Below are 16,021 nucleotides of genomic sequence, written 5' to 3'. Positions count from 1 at the left end.
AAAGAAATACGATATTTCTACTTATATCTAAAAAACGGTTTGATTTCATTATTATTAGTAGTGAAATGTCATGATTGTTAAAAGCACCCTTCATATATTGTATTTAAACAGTTAGTAAGAAAAAATAATACCATAGTAATTTTCAAGCACGGTAATATTTCTTATTACTTATGTGTTTGCTAAAATGTTTGAAGGTTATAACTTATAAGTATTTACTAACAAGCTTATATTAAGACTTATTTTTCTCTATAATAAATGCGTTTAGATTTTGCTAGTCGGTCTTGACTCTTGAGTAGTCGCTATAATTATCCTTCTTACTTGTAAAAGGTCTTGTACGTATAAATGTGTAATAAACATTGTCTCTTTTGTAGCTTGGTAAACCCACACACGTACTTTAAACAGGTTATAAAATACGATATTGATGTATTTTTATAGTTTGTGTTGAAACTCGGTAACATTTGTGCTTAAGCCTCAACTTTAATTCTTAAATCATGTCAACACATACAAAGTGTGTGGATAAATGTTAATAGCAAATACTCCAATGGAGATTAAAAAATACACAATTTCGACATTGCATTAATTTCGACATTCAACAACAATTATAAAACCCCAATATTCCCCAATGTAGTAGTACCTCTTATTCAAGAATTAAGTTATTACTCAAAAAGTATTGCGGCAGTCAAAGGATGAGATCTATTCTAAAGCACTTTTCTATTATCGCAGACAGAATTCCATTGGTTTAATTCCAGAGCTTTCGGTTTATTTTTACTTTATCTATCCTACAACGATATCCGTAAAGAATATCGAATCAATCCTTAGATTTATTTATGGCTCTCGAGGAGCCGTATGAGGTGATTTTATTGTGTTTTGATAGGGAGAAAATAGTAGTAGGCGTTTTGCAAAGTGGGAAAAAGCAAGAGTTTATCCCACATCGGTACTATATACCAAAGCATCATCATTTATAAACAACTAAAAACTTATAGATCTTGTGTTCATAGAAAGGAGAGATGGTTGGCATCTCCCCTGACAGGGACGGGAACAGCTTTCGAGCTTACCTGTTAACACATCGGTTAAGGCTACCCACCCTTCAGGGTGGATCTAACCCAATTTTTTTTAACCTCAATGTTTCCAAGTTTTGATAATCTTTTCGGATACATGATACCAAAACCTCTATATGTTGGTTTCGACTTTCGAGTCGAGATTGCGTTCTCTAGCCATTCAAATGCTTTATGTTACTCAGATTCCGGAAAAGTGTAGTATCAAGTACATATTTAAGACTGTTAAAACTCGAAACAAGGCGAATTTTGAGACAATGTGTACCAGGTATCTGCCGACTGCCATACTGTCAAGATGGTATGGAAATATGAAAATGAGTTGGAAAATATCGAGGTTTCGCCATGAAATTTCCATGTATAAACTTTAAGCTGTATATTGCATTGATGGAAATCCACCCTTGAAATTACAGACTTTGTAAACCCCCTTTTTTTACCACCAATTTTCACTACACCTACTTTTTTTTTTCCTTTTCTTTTCCACCATTTTCTGCCTCTAAACATAAAAAAAAAAAAGGAAAATAAATAAAGATACAAAAATGAAATGAAGAGCCTCAACCTAGACTACCTAAGCAAAATCCCAAAAGGGAGAGAAGAGAAATGAAGCATAAAAGACTCTTGCTGCCCCTAAAATTACAATCCCAATCCCCTTTTTACAGAGTCTCCTACCTTCCCATTGCTTCCCTAAAACCGAGTTTTCACCAGGCCAAAAGACCGACTTCTCAGCACGAGAAAACTGCATCTGTTTCCCAGTACCAGAGCACCAGTAGATGTTAGATCAACATCAACCTAGATAATTCTCAAAGAAGCCCATCTTCACTTTGGAGCTCGGGTAGCAAATCTTTGTTATACGAACTTTTAAGGGTATTTTCCTGATGATTTCCAAATTCTACCTTCAAGAGATATCACCATGACGGTTACATCATCATGGTACTTCCGACGATCGCCTTGTGGAATATCCAACAAGTCATGAAAATCCATACCTATATGCATATTTTAAAGAATTAGTCATTTTGAAATCCAGATGTTGAGATGCAAAATCACACAACTAACTACAGAGTACATTACAAATACAAGTAGGGTAACATAAATAATGAGAAGCTGAAGTTCAGTAGCCATGGTCCATAGACTCCCAAAAATGACTCGCCAAATTGACCAAAACAGGACCTGAACCAGAAGAGAACCAAAATTGACAGATCCGAAACAACCTAGTCCAAAAATGAATCAATCTAAAGCGAGACCAAAACCACCCAAAAATGACAAGTTTGAAACAAAATCTTGAAAGTGATAGACCTGAAATTCTGAAAATGACCTGATTGACCCAACCTTTAACTACTTGCTCGAAAAATGGCCCAAAAGAATTACAACACTAAAATGTTAGAAGCAGAGGTCTAAAACTTAAATCAGGAAAAAAAAATGTGTACCTGCTTTCTTGGCAGCTCGATTGAGAAGCTCCTCAATTAAATGTTGAGCCGGATCTCCATCAGGGTACTTCTCCAAGAAGTTCTCGACAAAAGAAACCACTTCCTGATTGCTGAGATACTGGTATAACCCATCGGATGAGAGAACCAAAAATTGATCTCTAGGGCCAAGTGGATGGTGACGAAGAGACGGGATGCATGATACATATGGTGCATCACCAATGAACTCGTTTCTAAACATCTCCAGTAAGGAATCATTAAACTTAGCCTACAACATTACACAGATCATATCAGCATAAGGTCTCAATCACGTAGAAGCACAAAGCTGCATAAGCTAAACAAATAATGAGTAATCCTTTGTCTATGAATAAGCTTCTTGGTTTCTATTTACTGGGGTCAATCAGTAAACTATCAACTTGAAATCTTCATTTCTTGTAAGTTATTTGTGGTCAGTATGTGTCTGTAACCCCACAAATTCCATAAACTTGCAGTTTCATCAACATATTACTATGTTCCTTTAGCTATAAAGTCATGAGAGGTGGTACTCATGACCTGGGTTTAGATCACGTCAGTATATTAAAAAAACCTTGTGTAGCTCTCTTTTTGCTCTTAATTTTTGTGCAGAACAATCAGAAAGCTTAATCATGAACATAGGGACTATATGCAGAAGGCTTTATGGCCTGCTCTAAAATTCTTTTAGAATAAAACAGTTGCCAGAGGAAAAGGGAACTTTTTTTTAGGAATTTCCAAGAGTTTTACAACCTAAGCTTAAGAAGCACTATAAGAACACATGTAATGTGAGATCAGGAGAAGTAACATTCTAAAGAAGACTTGAGGAAACGAGGGATAATTTAAGTAGAATCATAGATCACAAACCTGTTTGAGAAATCCAGCTCCAAAAGCCCGAGTAACCTTAAGACGACCTTTTACTCTATCATTTACAATGCAATGCTTATCATCTGGATGTTCCCTTTTAATTCTTTTAACTTCCTGCAGAATGGATGAAATAATAGACTTTTAACAAAAGATTCAATAAGCCACAGAAAGAAAAGCTGCAAGCAACAACCAATCATATTTATGATAGCTGATAAATTCTTTACAGTATGACCTTACCATCACATAAAAGCCACAGTTACACGTAATATTAAAAGCCACTTCATCCCAATAGTTGAATGAACGTAAAATAGCCGGCAAGTTTTTTTTTTTTTTTAAATGTACAAATTCCTAACATGTTATAGTAACATTGGCAACAAGGCATTTACAGGAGTCACAGAAAACAAAGTTTAAAGTGTAATACTTCGTATATCATAAAAACAAGTGCTACAATAGCTAGATCTCATATGCTAGAAAGCACCAATATTATTATACAGTATATTCTTAGAAAGAATTTTATGCCAGAACACATGACTAGTTTTAATGTAACCAGAAATTACCAAAATTGCAAAAGATACTTAGCTGAACACCAAATTGTGTCTCCCTAAGAGAGGGAAAGACTAGAAGAATTGTTGTCATTAACTCAATAACCCTAGTCCACATTACATGAGGACGCAATGTTTTAACATGTTTCTAGTTTGTTGAAATTGGTCAAGCTCAAATTGGTTAGCAAGACTGTGAATTTCTTCTATTCGTGACGAATTAAGGAATTCATCCATTCTCAAGCAAGGCTCAACATGAACAGCACTTTTGGAATGTATCCCAACAGGCATGAACCACGCTTCGTTGGACTTGGACATACTCAGAGATAAAAATGTCTTACCAAGCACACCATGTTTACTAGCGAGTAGGAGGATTTTTACCACTCTTTCAAATGCACGATGAAAAGGTTCTTACAATGAAAATTTCGATAAGTCCTGCCATGCAAATTACACCACATAGTTCGCCATTTTTTTGTAAGAGGTTATGTATCTCCTTAATCATCCATATTAGGGAATAAAAAGCATCTGACGAAGAGAGATGCACACTAGACATCAGATCAAAAGTCAAAACAGTAGCCCTTACAAGGAGTTAAGTACAACCTCTGAACACCCAACAAAAGAACATCAAAGAACATCTACTTTACTCATTATGGCATATATCTGTGTCTCACTCCAACAAAAAATGCGAGCATTTCGCTCCTACTAGACATGATAAACAGCAGCTAAACCACTAGGCCTTCACCATTGATATCCACAAGTTCTTGTAATGATGATCATATCCTAAAAACAAAAAAAATTGCACCGTCGCCCGACACCTTATATTATTTACAACATTAGACAATAACATTTAAAAATAAATGTGAGATTACTTGAACTTAAAAGCCTGCCTACAACCCCCACCAATCTCATAAATCTAGTGCCACCCATATGGAAGCATACAATCAAAATTTTGTCACTTTACCTACAAATAGCATCGCGTATATACCATGTCAAGTGCCAACAACCTCTGAAGGCTCCAGCTTAATGACCATACATTACTTACAAGTTACAACAGGTCAACAGCCACCGGTGACAGAGCGAGAGAGGGCTAGTATGAGCTGACAATCCTTTGACTAATTACTATGTATGCCTAATTAGAATCACAAATGAGGCTTGTCAGAGTGGCCTTCTAACCCTTCATAAGCCCATAACCCAATACTGCTTTATGCAGGATAAGGTGGATAAAAAACGTAGCTTTTGCATACAATTAAAAAATGTGGTTTTCACCTTAACCCCTTGACTGAAGACGGGGGAACCCTCACATCCCAAAACCACAATAGCAATTTTCTACTCCATTGGGAATTTGATATGGAAATAACCAGTCAGACAATAGTGGCAGGAAAATTCTACATTGCTACCTTAAGTTAATTCCCAGAACAAGATGAGCAAGTGACAGTATGTTTCCACTTCATAAAAAGAACTCCTATCGAACAAGCATATATATATGTGGTTCCTTCTTCGTTCAAATCAAATACTCCGTAGTTAATAGGCAGGCAAGAATACTTTGCTATTCAGAGTCTAGGATCTAGCAATCGAAGCAAATGGGAGCAGAAAGTAGAGTAACAGCCCTTCACTTGACATTTTAATACTAAAAGAACTTGCTTGGTATTTGCCTAGCTCACTGGTTCTCTTTAAACTAACCTCCTCTGTCCGAGATAGTTTAAGGAAAATTAAGTGAAGTTACTCTCGAGTTCACGAGAATACCAAGTTATAAAATCAGCTTTATTTAATTTTAGAGTCTATAAAAAGTTCTTAAACGTATAGCTTGTATAGATTTTGAGCTTTTAAACATTTTTTTTATCATTAAGACAAACAGACAGCTTTCGAGCTTGTATAAATTGTTTTTGAACACGTATAGATTTTATATGAGAGATAATTATTGAGCTTCAAAGTTTAAACTTTAAACACAGTTTCTGATCTTTTTAGGAAAGATTTGAAGTTTGGACCGGCTGTTTAAATCCTTTTTTCCCTCTCAAGTAAACCAGCTGGACATTTTCTTATGGCACTATAAAGTTCACTCCATCATCCTACTTTGTTTCCATATTTAACATTTTACATAGTGCAAACCAACTACAACGACCAAATAAATTAGATTTGCTACCATATATTTCGAGCCTCGCCAAAGAAAACCATGATAATTCAGTTTTGGAAGCATCCAATTCAGAATAAAGACCAAATGCATAAAAGGCTTGAAATAAACGAAATATGGAAGGCATCAGATATAGCATGTATAATATCTTAATATGGTAAAACAACAAATAAGAGCCTTACTTCATCAATGCTTGTACTATGGTCAGTAGAGAGCTGCAAAGCCGCCAGTTTAATCGCTTCTGAAGAACACTCTTGTGCAACACTTGCCTTGTCACCTCTAGATGTGCATTCCTCGACAATGCCTTCTGTACTGGAGCCACTCTCAGTCTTCTCCTTTGATCTCACATGAGAGCAACTCTCTTCAGGCTGAAATTGTGCAACAATAGCTCTGCTATCACCCAAATTCATCACATACACATCCTCGTCTCTCATCAATACAACCAATAAACACGAACCCATGAGCGCTAGCTCAGGGTACCGATCAATAACCCTATCCGTCAAATCCAAATAAGCATTCTCCGTCTTCTCCAATGCCTGTTCCAACGCCCTCAAAACTAAATCATGGTCAACATGCCCCGTCTTCCTCCTCCTACCATTCCTACCCACTCTCCCCTCCTCATCCCCCTCCTCCTCGACCCTATGGCTATTCTCGACATCGACCTTATCCTTCTCCTCCACCCCAAACCTCCAATGAAACAACCCACCTTTACTATGCCCATCCTTACTCCTACTCCACCCTTGCTTCAACTTCGACAACAACGACCTCCTAGTCAGTGCTGAACCTACATTGCTAACATGAACTGCATCATCCACAGAAAACGCAAACCTATCCGACCCCGACAAATCAAGTCCATCATCCATCTCATCCTCAGCCAAAAACTCCCACAACTTTCTCCTCGCATCCTTCTTCTCATCCTCCTGCAAAAACGTCACTCTCTTATTTGCATTTGCCCCAACTCCACGATTTCCTTCCCCCTCAACCTCGACCTCAATTTCCTCACAACCCGCATTCCTCCCTTGCCCTTGCACCTCAACATTACAATCACCATTATCACTAGGACCAGCATTGTTACTACTAACACCCGCGGCATCATCCTCATTATCCCAAAACAAACCCTTGAGCTCATGAAACAAAGCCCGGTACAAATGACCCATCAAAAACTCCGGTGCATCGGGACCATTAAACCCGTCATAAATCCCAACAAACAACCACCCATGTTCTTCAGACACAACCACATGAACCCTATCCTCACCCGCCTTCCCCAACGCCCACTGCACATTACTCCCATCCATCTCCTCCTCCCTTCTCACCACCACCTCCCCGCCCCCGCCACCGCCTCCATCCCCTCCCCCGTCTTTCCTCCCCACCGGAACAACCCAAGGCCGCTTCTTCTCCGAAAAACTCCTCACCAAACTATTCTTAATCCCAGCAAAACTCTTCTTCCTCCTCTTCTTATAATAACCCCTACTACTACCCCCACCCCCAACCCCACCGCCTCCGACGCTTAACGGGGCGGAGAAGGGAACCCGCCCAGCGTCGGACACAAGGGCAGTCGAATCAAGCGGGCCAGACATGGCGCCCCGCTCGATAGGGCCGGACAAAAAATGTCCAGCCGTGCGGTCCCCCCGCGGCACAGGCTGCAAGGGAACCGCAGAAAACGAAGACGTACAATCAAACCCGTTAACCACTACCGACGCCGACGAATCCTCCTCATCGTACACGGTCCTCGGCGTAGCCGTATTCGCCGAAACCGCCGCACCAGAAATCGCACGAAACACGGCGGACCTCTGGACCGGCGGATCGTCGAACCGGAGTGACTCCGAAAACCGGTCCGAACCGGTCGGAGATAGAAACCTAGCCGACGAACGAACGTAGCAGAAAGAATGTCCTAGGGTTTCATCTAAGGGTTGTTCGGAAGTAAAAACGACGTCGTTATGGTGGTGATGCGGAGGCGCGTGAGGGTGTTGTTTATTAGCGCGTGGGTCCCTCAGTTCAGGGTTAAGACATGGAATGAGGTGAGAGATTGCGCCTCCCATCACATTTGACACCAATCAGCGCCGTGTACGCCGCCGTCAATACGACGTCGTTTTATGTTTTAGTTTAATTTAATTTGAATTTGTTGGGTTTTTGTAAGAAGACTATGAGTAGGAGTAGCAGTAGTTGGAAGTTTGTTTGTCTGAAATAAAACAAGCGTGTGAGTCACACTTACTTGCTTACTTACTCGTACTTGTTAGTGAGAGAGAAAAGAAGGAAAGAAAGAGATTTGTAAATAATGATTTGATGATATGATATAGCGGAAAAAAAGAGAGTCAAATTTGATTCAAAATTTCCACATTTTTACACTTCATACCTGGATTAGAGGGTTGGGTTTGAGAGGACTCACAAAGGTAGAGAGGATGGATTTAGGATTTTCATTACTTTTTGTTATGTTGTTCAAAGTAGTTGAGTGGGTGGGTTAGGGTTACTACTTACTAGACTTCCTACTTACTTGTTACTACCTTTTTTTTAAAATTAATGTATAAAAGGGGTTAAGATGCAGTTAGTCGCCGACGGCTGACTCAAGTGGCCCCTGAATCGTGCGAAATGATCGCCTATTACACGGCTCACTAACTCTGTCTGGGGTGTGGGTAGCAAAGGTTGTTTACACCTTCACTTGTCAGGTAAATTTTACAATTTTTTTACCGTATTTTTATTATAGAATCGATGAAATACGGGAAAAAGATTACTTATTTAAAGTTGATTCATGGCTTCGCAGATGTTGTTGATTTGTTTAGAGGTAAGAGAGCGAGAGAAGAGATCGATATGATAGGTATGATGGAAAAGGCCGGGTTTATGAATCTTTGAATGAGATGTGAAGAAATTTGATGGGATTTAATTCATCTTAATGTTTTAAGGTTAACTATTTTTGTTGTTGGGGGGGGGGGGGTGTGGGGGGTTATGAGTGAAATTGGAGTGAATGTTTATGGTGAAAAGATGGCAAGAATGAGACTGCATTTATAGAATGATTCTGGGAAAGTGAATGCTGAATGTTGTGACAGATGGTGATTAACGCTGAGGGTTAGAGTTCCCGTTGAGTGTAACGGCTATATGAGATTAGACATGCATGTTCATCTCGTGAGATTTGTTCTTTATTGTTGAAAAAGTGTAAAATCCTGTCAAATTTGGTTGTTTCTTACGTTTATTCAGGGTGAGATATGGAGGATTAATAAGAATGGGAGTACAACTATAGAATGATGTCGCTAAAGAGAATGATGAAAACTGTGACAACTGGAGATTAAAGTTGAGGCTATTGCGTTCCTTTTGAAAGAGTCAACTCTATGAGAGTGGACATGCATGTTGATCTCGTGAGATTTGTTCTTTTAAAAAAAATCGTTGAAAAAGTGTGAAATTTTGTCAGTTTTTCCTATAGTTTCTTACGTTTAATCAGGGTGGGTGATCAATATAATTTAGGTGAGTAGTTTAACATATGATAAGAGATGAATTGTGCTAATGCTAATGTAGGTAGTAAAGCCATATAAAAAATAATTTTATCCATGTTTCTTACCTCTTAGTACATTAGATATATGTTTAGATTTTTAATATTTATTGATGTGACTGAAACTAGAAATTAATTGATGGCTCAAACTAGAAATAAATTGGTTGTTAATATTATGTCAAACACAAGTAGAGAGGAAAGGTTATCTTTGGTAAGTTTAGAAAAAGGAAACAAAAAATTAATGAAAGTGATTTATTTAACTTAATTATTGTGTTTTGTCTTTTCTATTAAGCTTGAACATAAAATCAAAATAATAATAAATTCATAATATAGCAACTTTATGCAGGTTTCTTAATTACCTTTTACCCGTTTTTTTTTTTTTGAGGAAATTACCTTTTACCCTTAACGGTAATGTGTAAGGGTCTTGCGTAAATTTATACATAACTTTTTTTTTTATAAAAACATATATCTTAAGAAGTAAAATAAGACTAAATACCGTAAATTGTGGATATAACAGTCAAGTAATGAGCAAATATACAAACTATGCATGTTCATCTCGTGAGTATAGTTTTTTTCCGCTGAAAAAGTGTGCAATCTTGTTAGATTTTGTTTGAGTACCATTATTCTAATAAAATAATGTCTAAAATTACAAATATAAATATATCATTTATAGTAGTGGCAAAATAATAAAGGGTGAATGTAATTTATGGAGTATTAATTTGTTAAGCATTTGAAGATATTGTTAGTGAATTATTGGAACTTCGCTTCTACTATTGAATTGTTTCTCACTCTACTATATTACTCCTAGAACAATAGGTCTTGTCCAACACCGTTTTAAGTAAAAATGTCTAAAAAATCTCCTTATTGTTTGTGAGCGTCATCTTAACTTATTACGACACTCTAAACCAATAACTCGTGTTATTAGAAATGAGTTAAGAAGAGTAAAAATAGCGATTCACATTGAAGAAATCTAAATTTATAAATTAGAGGTTTAAGAGTGAAAAATAATTAAATGGGTTTGTATCCTTTAATTAAGAAGACAAATTTTCCTTTATACCCTTAGCTAGCTGTTAGTTACCCATTTTCGAAAACAAATATATATTAAAAAATTGTATTTATGCCTTTTATTTTTTGAAAGTATATTTATACCTTTTTTTAGTACAGAGTATTATTTAATGCAGTCATCTCATTTTCTTTTCATACACATCAAGCTTCATGCATTCCTAAGAACTTCTCAAACACCCATATTTATATTCTTTACATGAATTGATGGTTTAAATAAGATAAGATAGGGAAAAAAAATACATGATAAGTCTATTTTATATAGAATTTATCTCCTTATTTTGGCTCTAATTTATATGATTATTGCATTAACCTTAGTGATTTTATGAGCTAATATTATATTCTAGTTGTCTTTGCATGTTTTGTCACATTTTGTAGAAAGTTGAGCTTTTAGAAGCTTATTCCATCACTTGTGCAAGTAACTAGAATCAAGGCTAAGTGTGGAAGCAAGATGGACCATGGTAGGATATTATGGAAATGACAAGTCCAATCATGAAGAATTGTGAAGTGGGTTGATGCACAAATGAAATCACAAATGAAGTCCAAATTAAGAAGTCCACACAAACTCAACATGGGATGCTCAACTTTGGATGCTCATGGGATGCTAAATTGTGTGATTAACCGAAGATTAAAGACGTATTAAGAGCTCACAATGGATCCTCAAGCATTTTAATCAAACCTTTAATCAAATATGCCTGGATTTCCACGGCCCCGATCGGGGCTTGGGAACCCCGATCGGGGTTTCCCCTCTCTAGTTGTATACGTTACACCCCCTCTTTACTATATAAGGGAGGTGTTAGTAGGACTTTGGGGGCATCTCTCTTACACACATTTTCCACATAGAATTCTCTCTAAACTCCAGTAGTTGGATTAGCTTAGTGTAGTTTATTAGTTTTCATTAGTTTCTTATCATTTCCTTTAAGTATTACAAATTACAATTTCATTTCCAAGTTTTCCTTTTGCATTGCTCTTCAATTCCATTTCCATTTCCATTGTTGAGGTAATTTATTTCTAATATTATTTATTTATCATCTTGTTCATCATTAGCTTAATTTACATAATGCAAGAGTAGTATATCTTGTCTATGGAATAAAGGGAGTCATGCATAAAAAGTATTTGTAACATGATAAATTAGGATGCTTAGTGATCACATAATAGTTTCTATAACATGCTTTTACGTTATTGTTAATCTTTGATTATTGGCCGTTGTCTTAGATTAAATTTGTTAATTCGTTTTTATAAGTCGAGAAGCACGAAAATGAATTAGACTAAGTATGTTTTAGTAGACGACCTAGCCATATCGAGAGATCATTAGGACCCGTTATATGGTTGACACAAATATCGAGAGGTGGGTGTCTTTAAGCCTAAACAATTATCATTACTATCTAATCCGAGTTTGACATGAAGCATTTACATATATTTGCATGTGTGACCCGGCTTTCCTAGACTCTTCCTTTATTATTGTTTTTACATCTACATAAATCAAATCAATTAACCGCATCGACTCAAGATAGAATTCAATCCATAGCAACTAATTAACAACTACCGTCTCCTTGTGGATTCGACCCCTACGTACTACATTAATTTATATCTAGGGAATTTATTTTTGCATGGTGTGCGATAGCCTATCAATACAAATTAAAATCGGTTGATTTAATATGTTAAATAATTATACAGAGGAAAAATTTGAAAAACTGGAACTGAAGGATGTCTAATTTAATTCAAATAAACAAAATTAAAAACGACTTTAACATATGAAAATTTGGAGGATAATTTTGGTACAAATATTAAGCAAAGCCCAAGATATCATTTTTTCTCAAACTAGAACACGCACGTTGTAACACTCCCATCTATCAAAGTGCCTTACCAAGGCCTACCTTAGCAAATGGAAGCGCTACCATTTCGGTTGCCCGAGGTAAAGTATATCAAATGGACCATAATAGAACGTTTATTAAAAGTACAAACTGTTTAACCAAACTCAAACTGAAAACCAAACCAAAACTGTTTACAATTCCGAAAAGAAACCAAAAGAAAGGCTAATGTATAAGACAACAGCTAAAGTTAGCTAAAGAACATGTGATGACTCTGCCCCGTCCATATCCCGCGAGCTACATCCACATCCAATACCGTAAACCAATCACGCACCATCCCCGAATGGATTACCACAGTTTTAAAAATAATCAACGGGGTCAGTTAACTGCATAACCAAAATAAGAAATCATCAATACACAATCCAATACACAATCCAATCCAAACTGTAATAACCATTCTCCAAACTCCAATAGTAACCATTAACCGCCTACACACCGAAATGTGTAGCCCTGCCTGGTTTCCATCGCAACAGGAAACCCACACCGCCAGTGGGAGACCGCAACCTTGCCCACCTAATCCCCGCTCATCGCAACGAGCGAATCCAGATCATTAATATGCACATCCCCCTTGTGACGGGAGCTACAAAAGGCGAACATGGGATTGAAACCATCTCCCGAAAATGGTCCCATAACAATAACCAATCAGCAGTACAATCTCAATCACAATGATAACAATACCAAACAATCAACCACAATCATATCTTTTAATTAATTATACAACCAACTGAAAACCTTACCTTTTCGCCATCCGTTGCACTGCAGCCAATCATACAAATGCACAACGAGTACCACATCGTCACCTACAACAATGGTAAACAAACATTACTAATCATAACCAATACAATCAATCACTACCCCCAATCCAACCCAAATTAGGGTTTGCATCATCTCTAAATAACAACCATAAACTGAAATAAGAAATACTAGAGACTTACCCACGCTATCGACACGGAAACTGTGGGAAATAATCTGTATACTTCCCTTTAACATGAAGGATTATAAAGATTTAATAAAGATGATCTAAGGTCATAAAATAAAATACATAAACAAAAGTAAAAGGATTTAGAATTAACCTTAGATCCTAGCAAATATGGCCTAAGAACAATATCAAAATTGATATTCGCCTATTAGTTGCACCCAAGACGATCTGAGATATACCCTTTGATTATGCTAGAAATCAATCTAAAATTTTCTGTAAAATTTTATTGTCTTTGTGTTTTTGTGATGAGAAAGAGGAGGCTAGGTCAAGAAAAAGCATTAGGTTAGAAATAATTCTCTACCTTTCTTTTTATATAGACCGAAATCCGAAATCAATTAGGAAAGAAAATTACTTCCCTAATTTTCGGCCATCAGACCGAATTATGGAGCAAAATTCTCCTTATTTTGGTCTTTCCAAAAATATATAATATGTGTTGAATTGTCATCTAGTGAGGATCGAACACATGACCTCTTGGTATGTGTACCCTCACTATTACCACTATGACACATTCAACTTGTTGATATTAAATACAACTGATTATATTTAACTACGAATTAACAGATTAATTCGTCCAAACTAACCTTATATATATTTAATTTAAATATAACTTATTATATTTAATTTACGAATTGACAGTTAATTCGTCTCAACTTAATATTATTTAATTTTCATTAAATAATTATCTCATCAACACATTGACTAACTTTTTAGTCATTTTGGGCATCAATGTAATTATATTTCTATAATCACATTTCTCAAATATGTCCTATAGGTGTGACCTTTAGGGACCAGTTGATCACCGCCATCTGTATGATAATAACGTCAAACTTTCTAGCAAGCCAACCGTTATTAGGTAAACGTTAATCAACTGATTAAATATACGAAGTATACCTTTGTGAACCTGTAAGAGATTTACAAATGTTATCACACTAATTTGTGGAGGACACCACCTCCAACAAACTCCCACTTGTCCTCACAAGTGTATGTGCGATAACCGATTCTCATATCCTATAAAATTTCTCCCACTCAATGTAAAACAATTTGCAAATCCGAATTCACAAAGGTCGTATTTTACAAGCGATCAGTATCAAGAGTGGTTTTCCCGACTAGAGAGTAACTTAACTGATAAACGAATCAACATTCGAGCATGGCCATGCATTTCAGCTTACAACTCCTCGAGTGGCCCCGAGAAATAACTATACCGATAAGGGTTGGATATTTTCTTCAACTCGAATCCTCGCAGATGTAAGCACGCGATTATGAAATGACCCGAAAAAAATCTACTTAGCCCCATTCATTGAGACCGTGAGAAAGAAACCAAAGTCACCCAAAAACTGCCTTAATCTCAAGAGACAGTTGATAGTCAAAAGAATCGACTCTAGGAACACAATGGATGTCCTATCCACGACCTGGAACCGAATGTTTTTAAACATTTAGGACTCCATTACGTTGTCACAAAAAGTTGTCCTACGAGGTATCGTCATAATCTCGTATCTGTGATCGATTAGTCAACCGTTTAACTTATGGCTCGTTGAACCCACCATAAATCGACTGCACAATATAATAGCCGGAGTTATAAGTTCACATTGGCGATTACGGACCAAAACAAATATAATGTAATTCAGTTCACTTTGTGGCGTTCAATGTTGTCAGTACAATCCACATGAAAAAACAAAATATTATATATAAAACGATGAAATTATAGTATATGAAAAAGATAACGTATCGAATTCATAATCAACTACTATAACTCAGGTACACGTTTAATTCTCATGGAGAAAACATGCCCTCCTTGCTTATCATATTTCTATGGCTCGAGTGTAGAATCTGCTACAACTTCCTGTTTGGAACTATTCCACTGACCGCAAAGACCATTAAGAGTAAGAACGAATCTAGAATGAGATTTCTAATCATCTCGGTCCGTTTGGAAGCTAGCCTCACAGAATCGATTGCGCATAGCTTAGTATCTCCTCCATAAGTCAATACCCAATCCTTAGTCCTCCGTAGGTACTTGAGGATGTTTTTAACAGCTATCCAGTGTGTTTCACCTGGAGTCTTTTGGTACCGACTTGTCATACTCAATGCATATGGCACGTCTGGACGTGTGCATATCATGGCATACATGATCGATCCTATTGCAGATGCATAAGGAACACGACTCATGCGCTCAATCCCTTCAGGGCGTCGGGTGGGTGATCGAGACTTGCTCAACTGCATCCCAGTCGTCATAGGAAGGTTCCCCTTCTTGGAGTTGGTCATGCTGAACCTCTCAAGAACCTTATCCAAATAAGACTCCTGACTAAGTGATAACGTCCGTCGTGATCTATCTCGGTAGATACGGATTCCTAAAATGCGCTGTGCCTCACCCAGATCTTTCATCTGGAAATGGTTCTTCAACCATTCTTTAACCGAAGATAGGAGAGGAATGTCATTCCCAATCAAGAGTATGTCATCGACATACAATATTAAGAACACAATCTTGCTCCCACTCGACTTGATATATAAGCATGGTTCTTCGACTGATCGAGTGAAACCATACTCTTTTATCACTTGGTCGAAACGATGATTCCAACTCCGAGAAGCTTGCTTAAGTCCATAAATGGAACGCTTAAGCT

General features: G+C 37.0%; 1 protein-coding gene and 1 non-coding gene across 2 annotated transcripts; one reads left to right on the top strand and one right to left on the bottom strand.

Annotated features, from left to right (window-relative positions):
• The first annotated feature begins 988 nt into the window (after positions 1–988).
• LOC141654113 (U6atac minor spliceosomal RNA) lies at positions 989–1,114 on the top strand. The gene has a single exon (XR_012547685.1). It is a non-coding gene; the product is annotated as a U6atac minor spliceosomal RNA (small nuclear RNA).
• A 289-nt stretch (positions 1,115–1,403) lies between these two features.
• LOC141653840 (protein phosphatase 2C 29-like) lies at positions 1,404–8,207 on the bottom strand. The gene is made up of 4 exons (XM_074461704.1): positions 6,199–8,207; positions 3,350–3,463; positions 2,477–2,741; positions 1,404–2,035 (listed from the first exon to the last, which is right to left on the bottom strand). Exons 1-4 carry the CDS (start codon positions 8,053–8,055, stop codon positions 1,911–1,913), a joined length of 2,361 nt encoding a protein of 786 aa, XP_074317805.1. The 5' UTR covers positions 8,056–8,207; the 3' UTR covers positions 1,404–1,910.
• Between the last annotated feature and the right edge of the window lie 7,814 nt (positions 8,208–16,021).

This window comes from Silene latifolia, chromosome 4 (genome assembly GCF_048544455.1).
Source record: "Silene latifolia isolate original U9 population chromosome 4, ASM4854445v1, whole genome shotgun sequence".
NCBI classification, from domain to species: domain Eukaryota; kingdom Viridiplantae; phylum Streptophyta; class Magnoliopsida; order Caryophyllales; family Caryophyllaceae; genus Silene; species Silene latifolia.
Note: the sequence above shows the minus strand (reverse complement) of the source record. Positions and strands in the feature narration are given on the sequence as shown.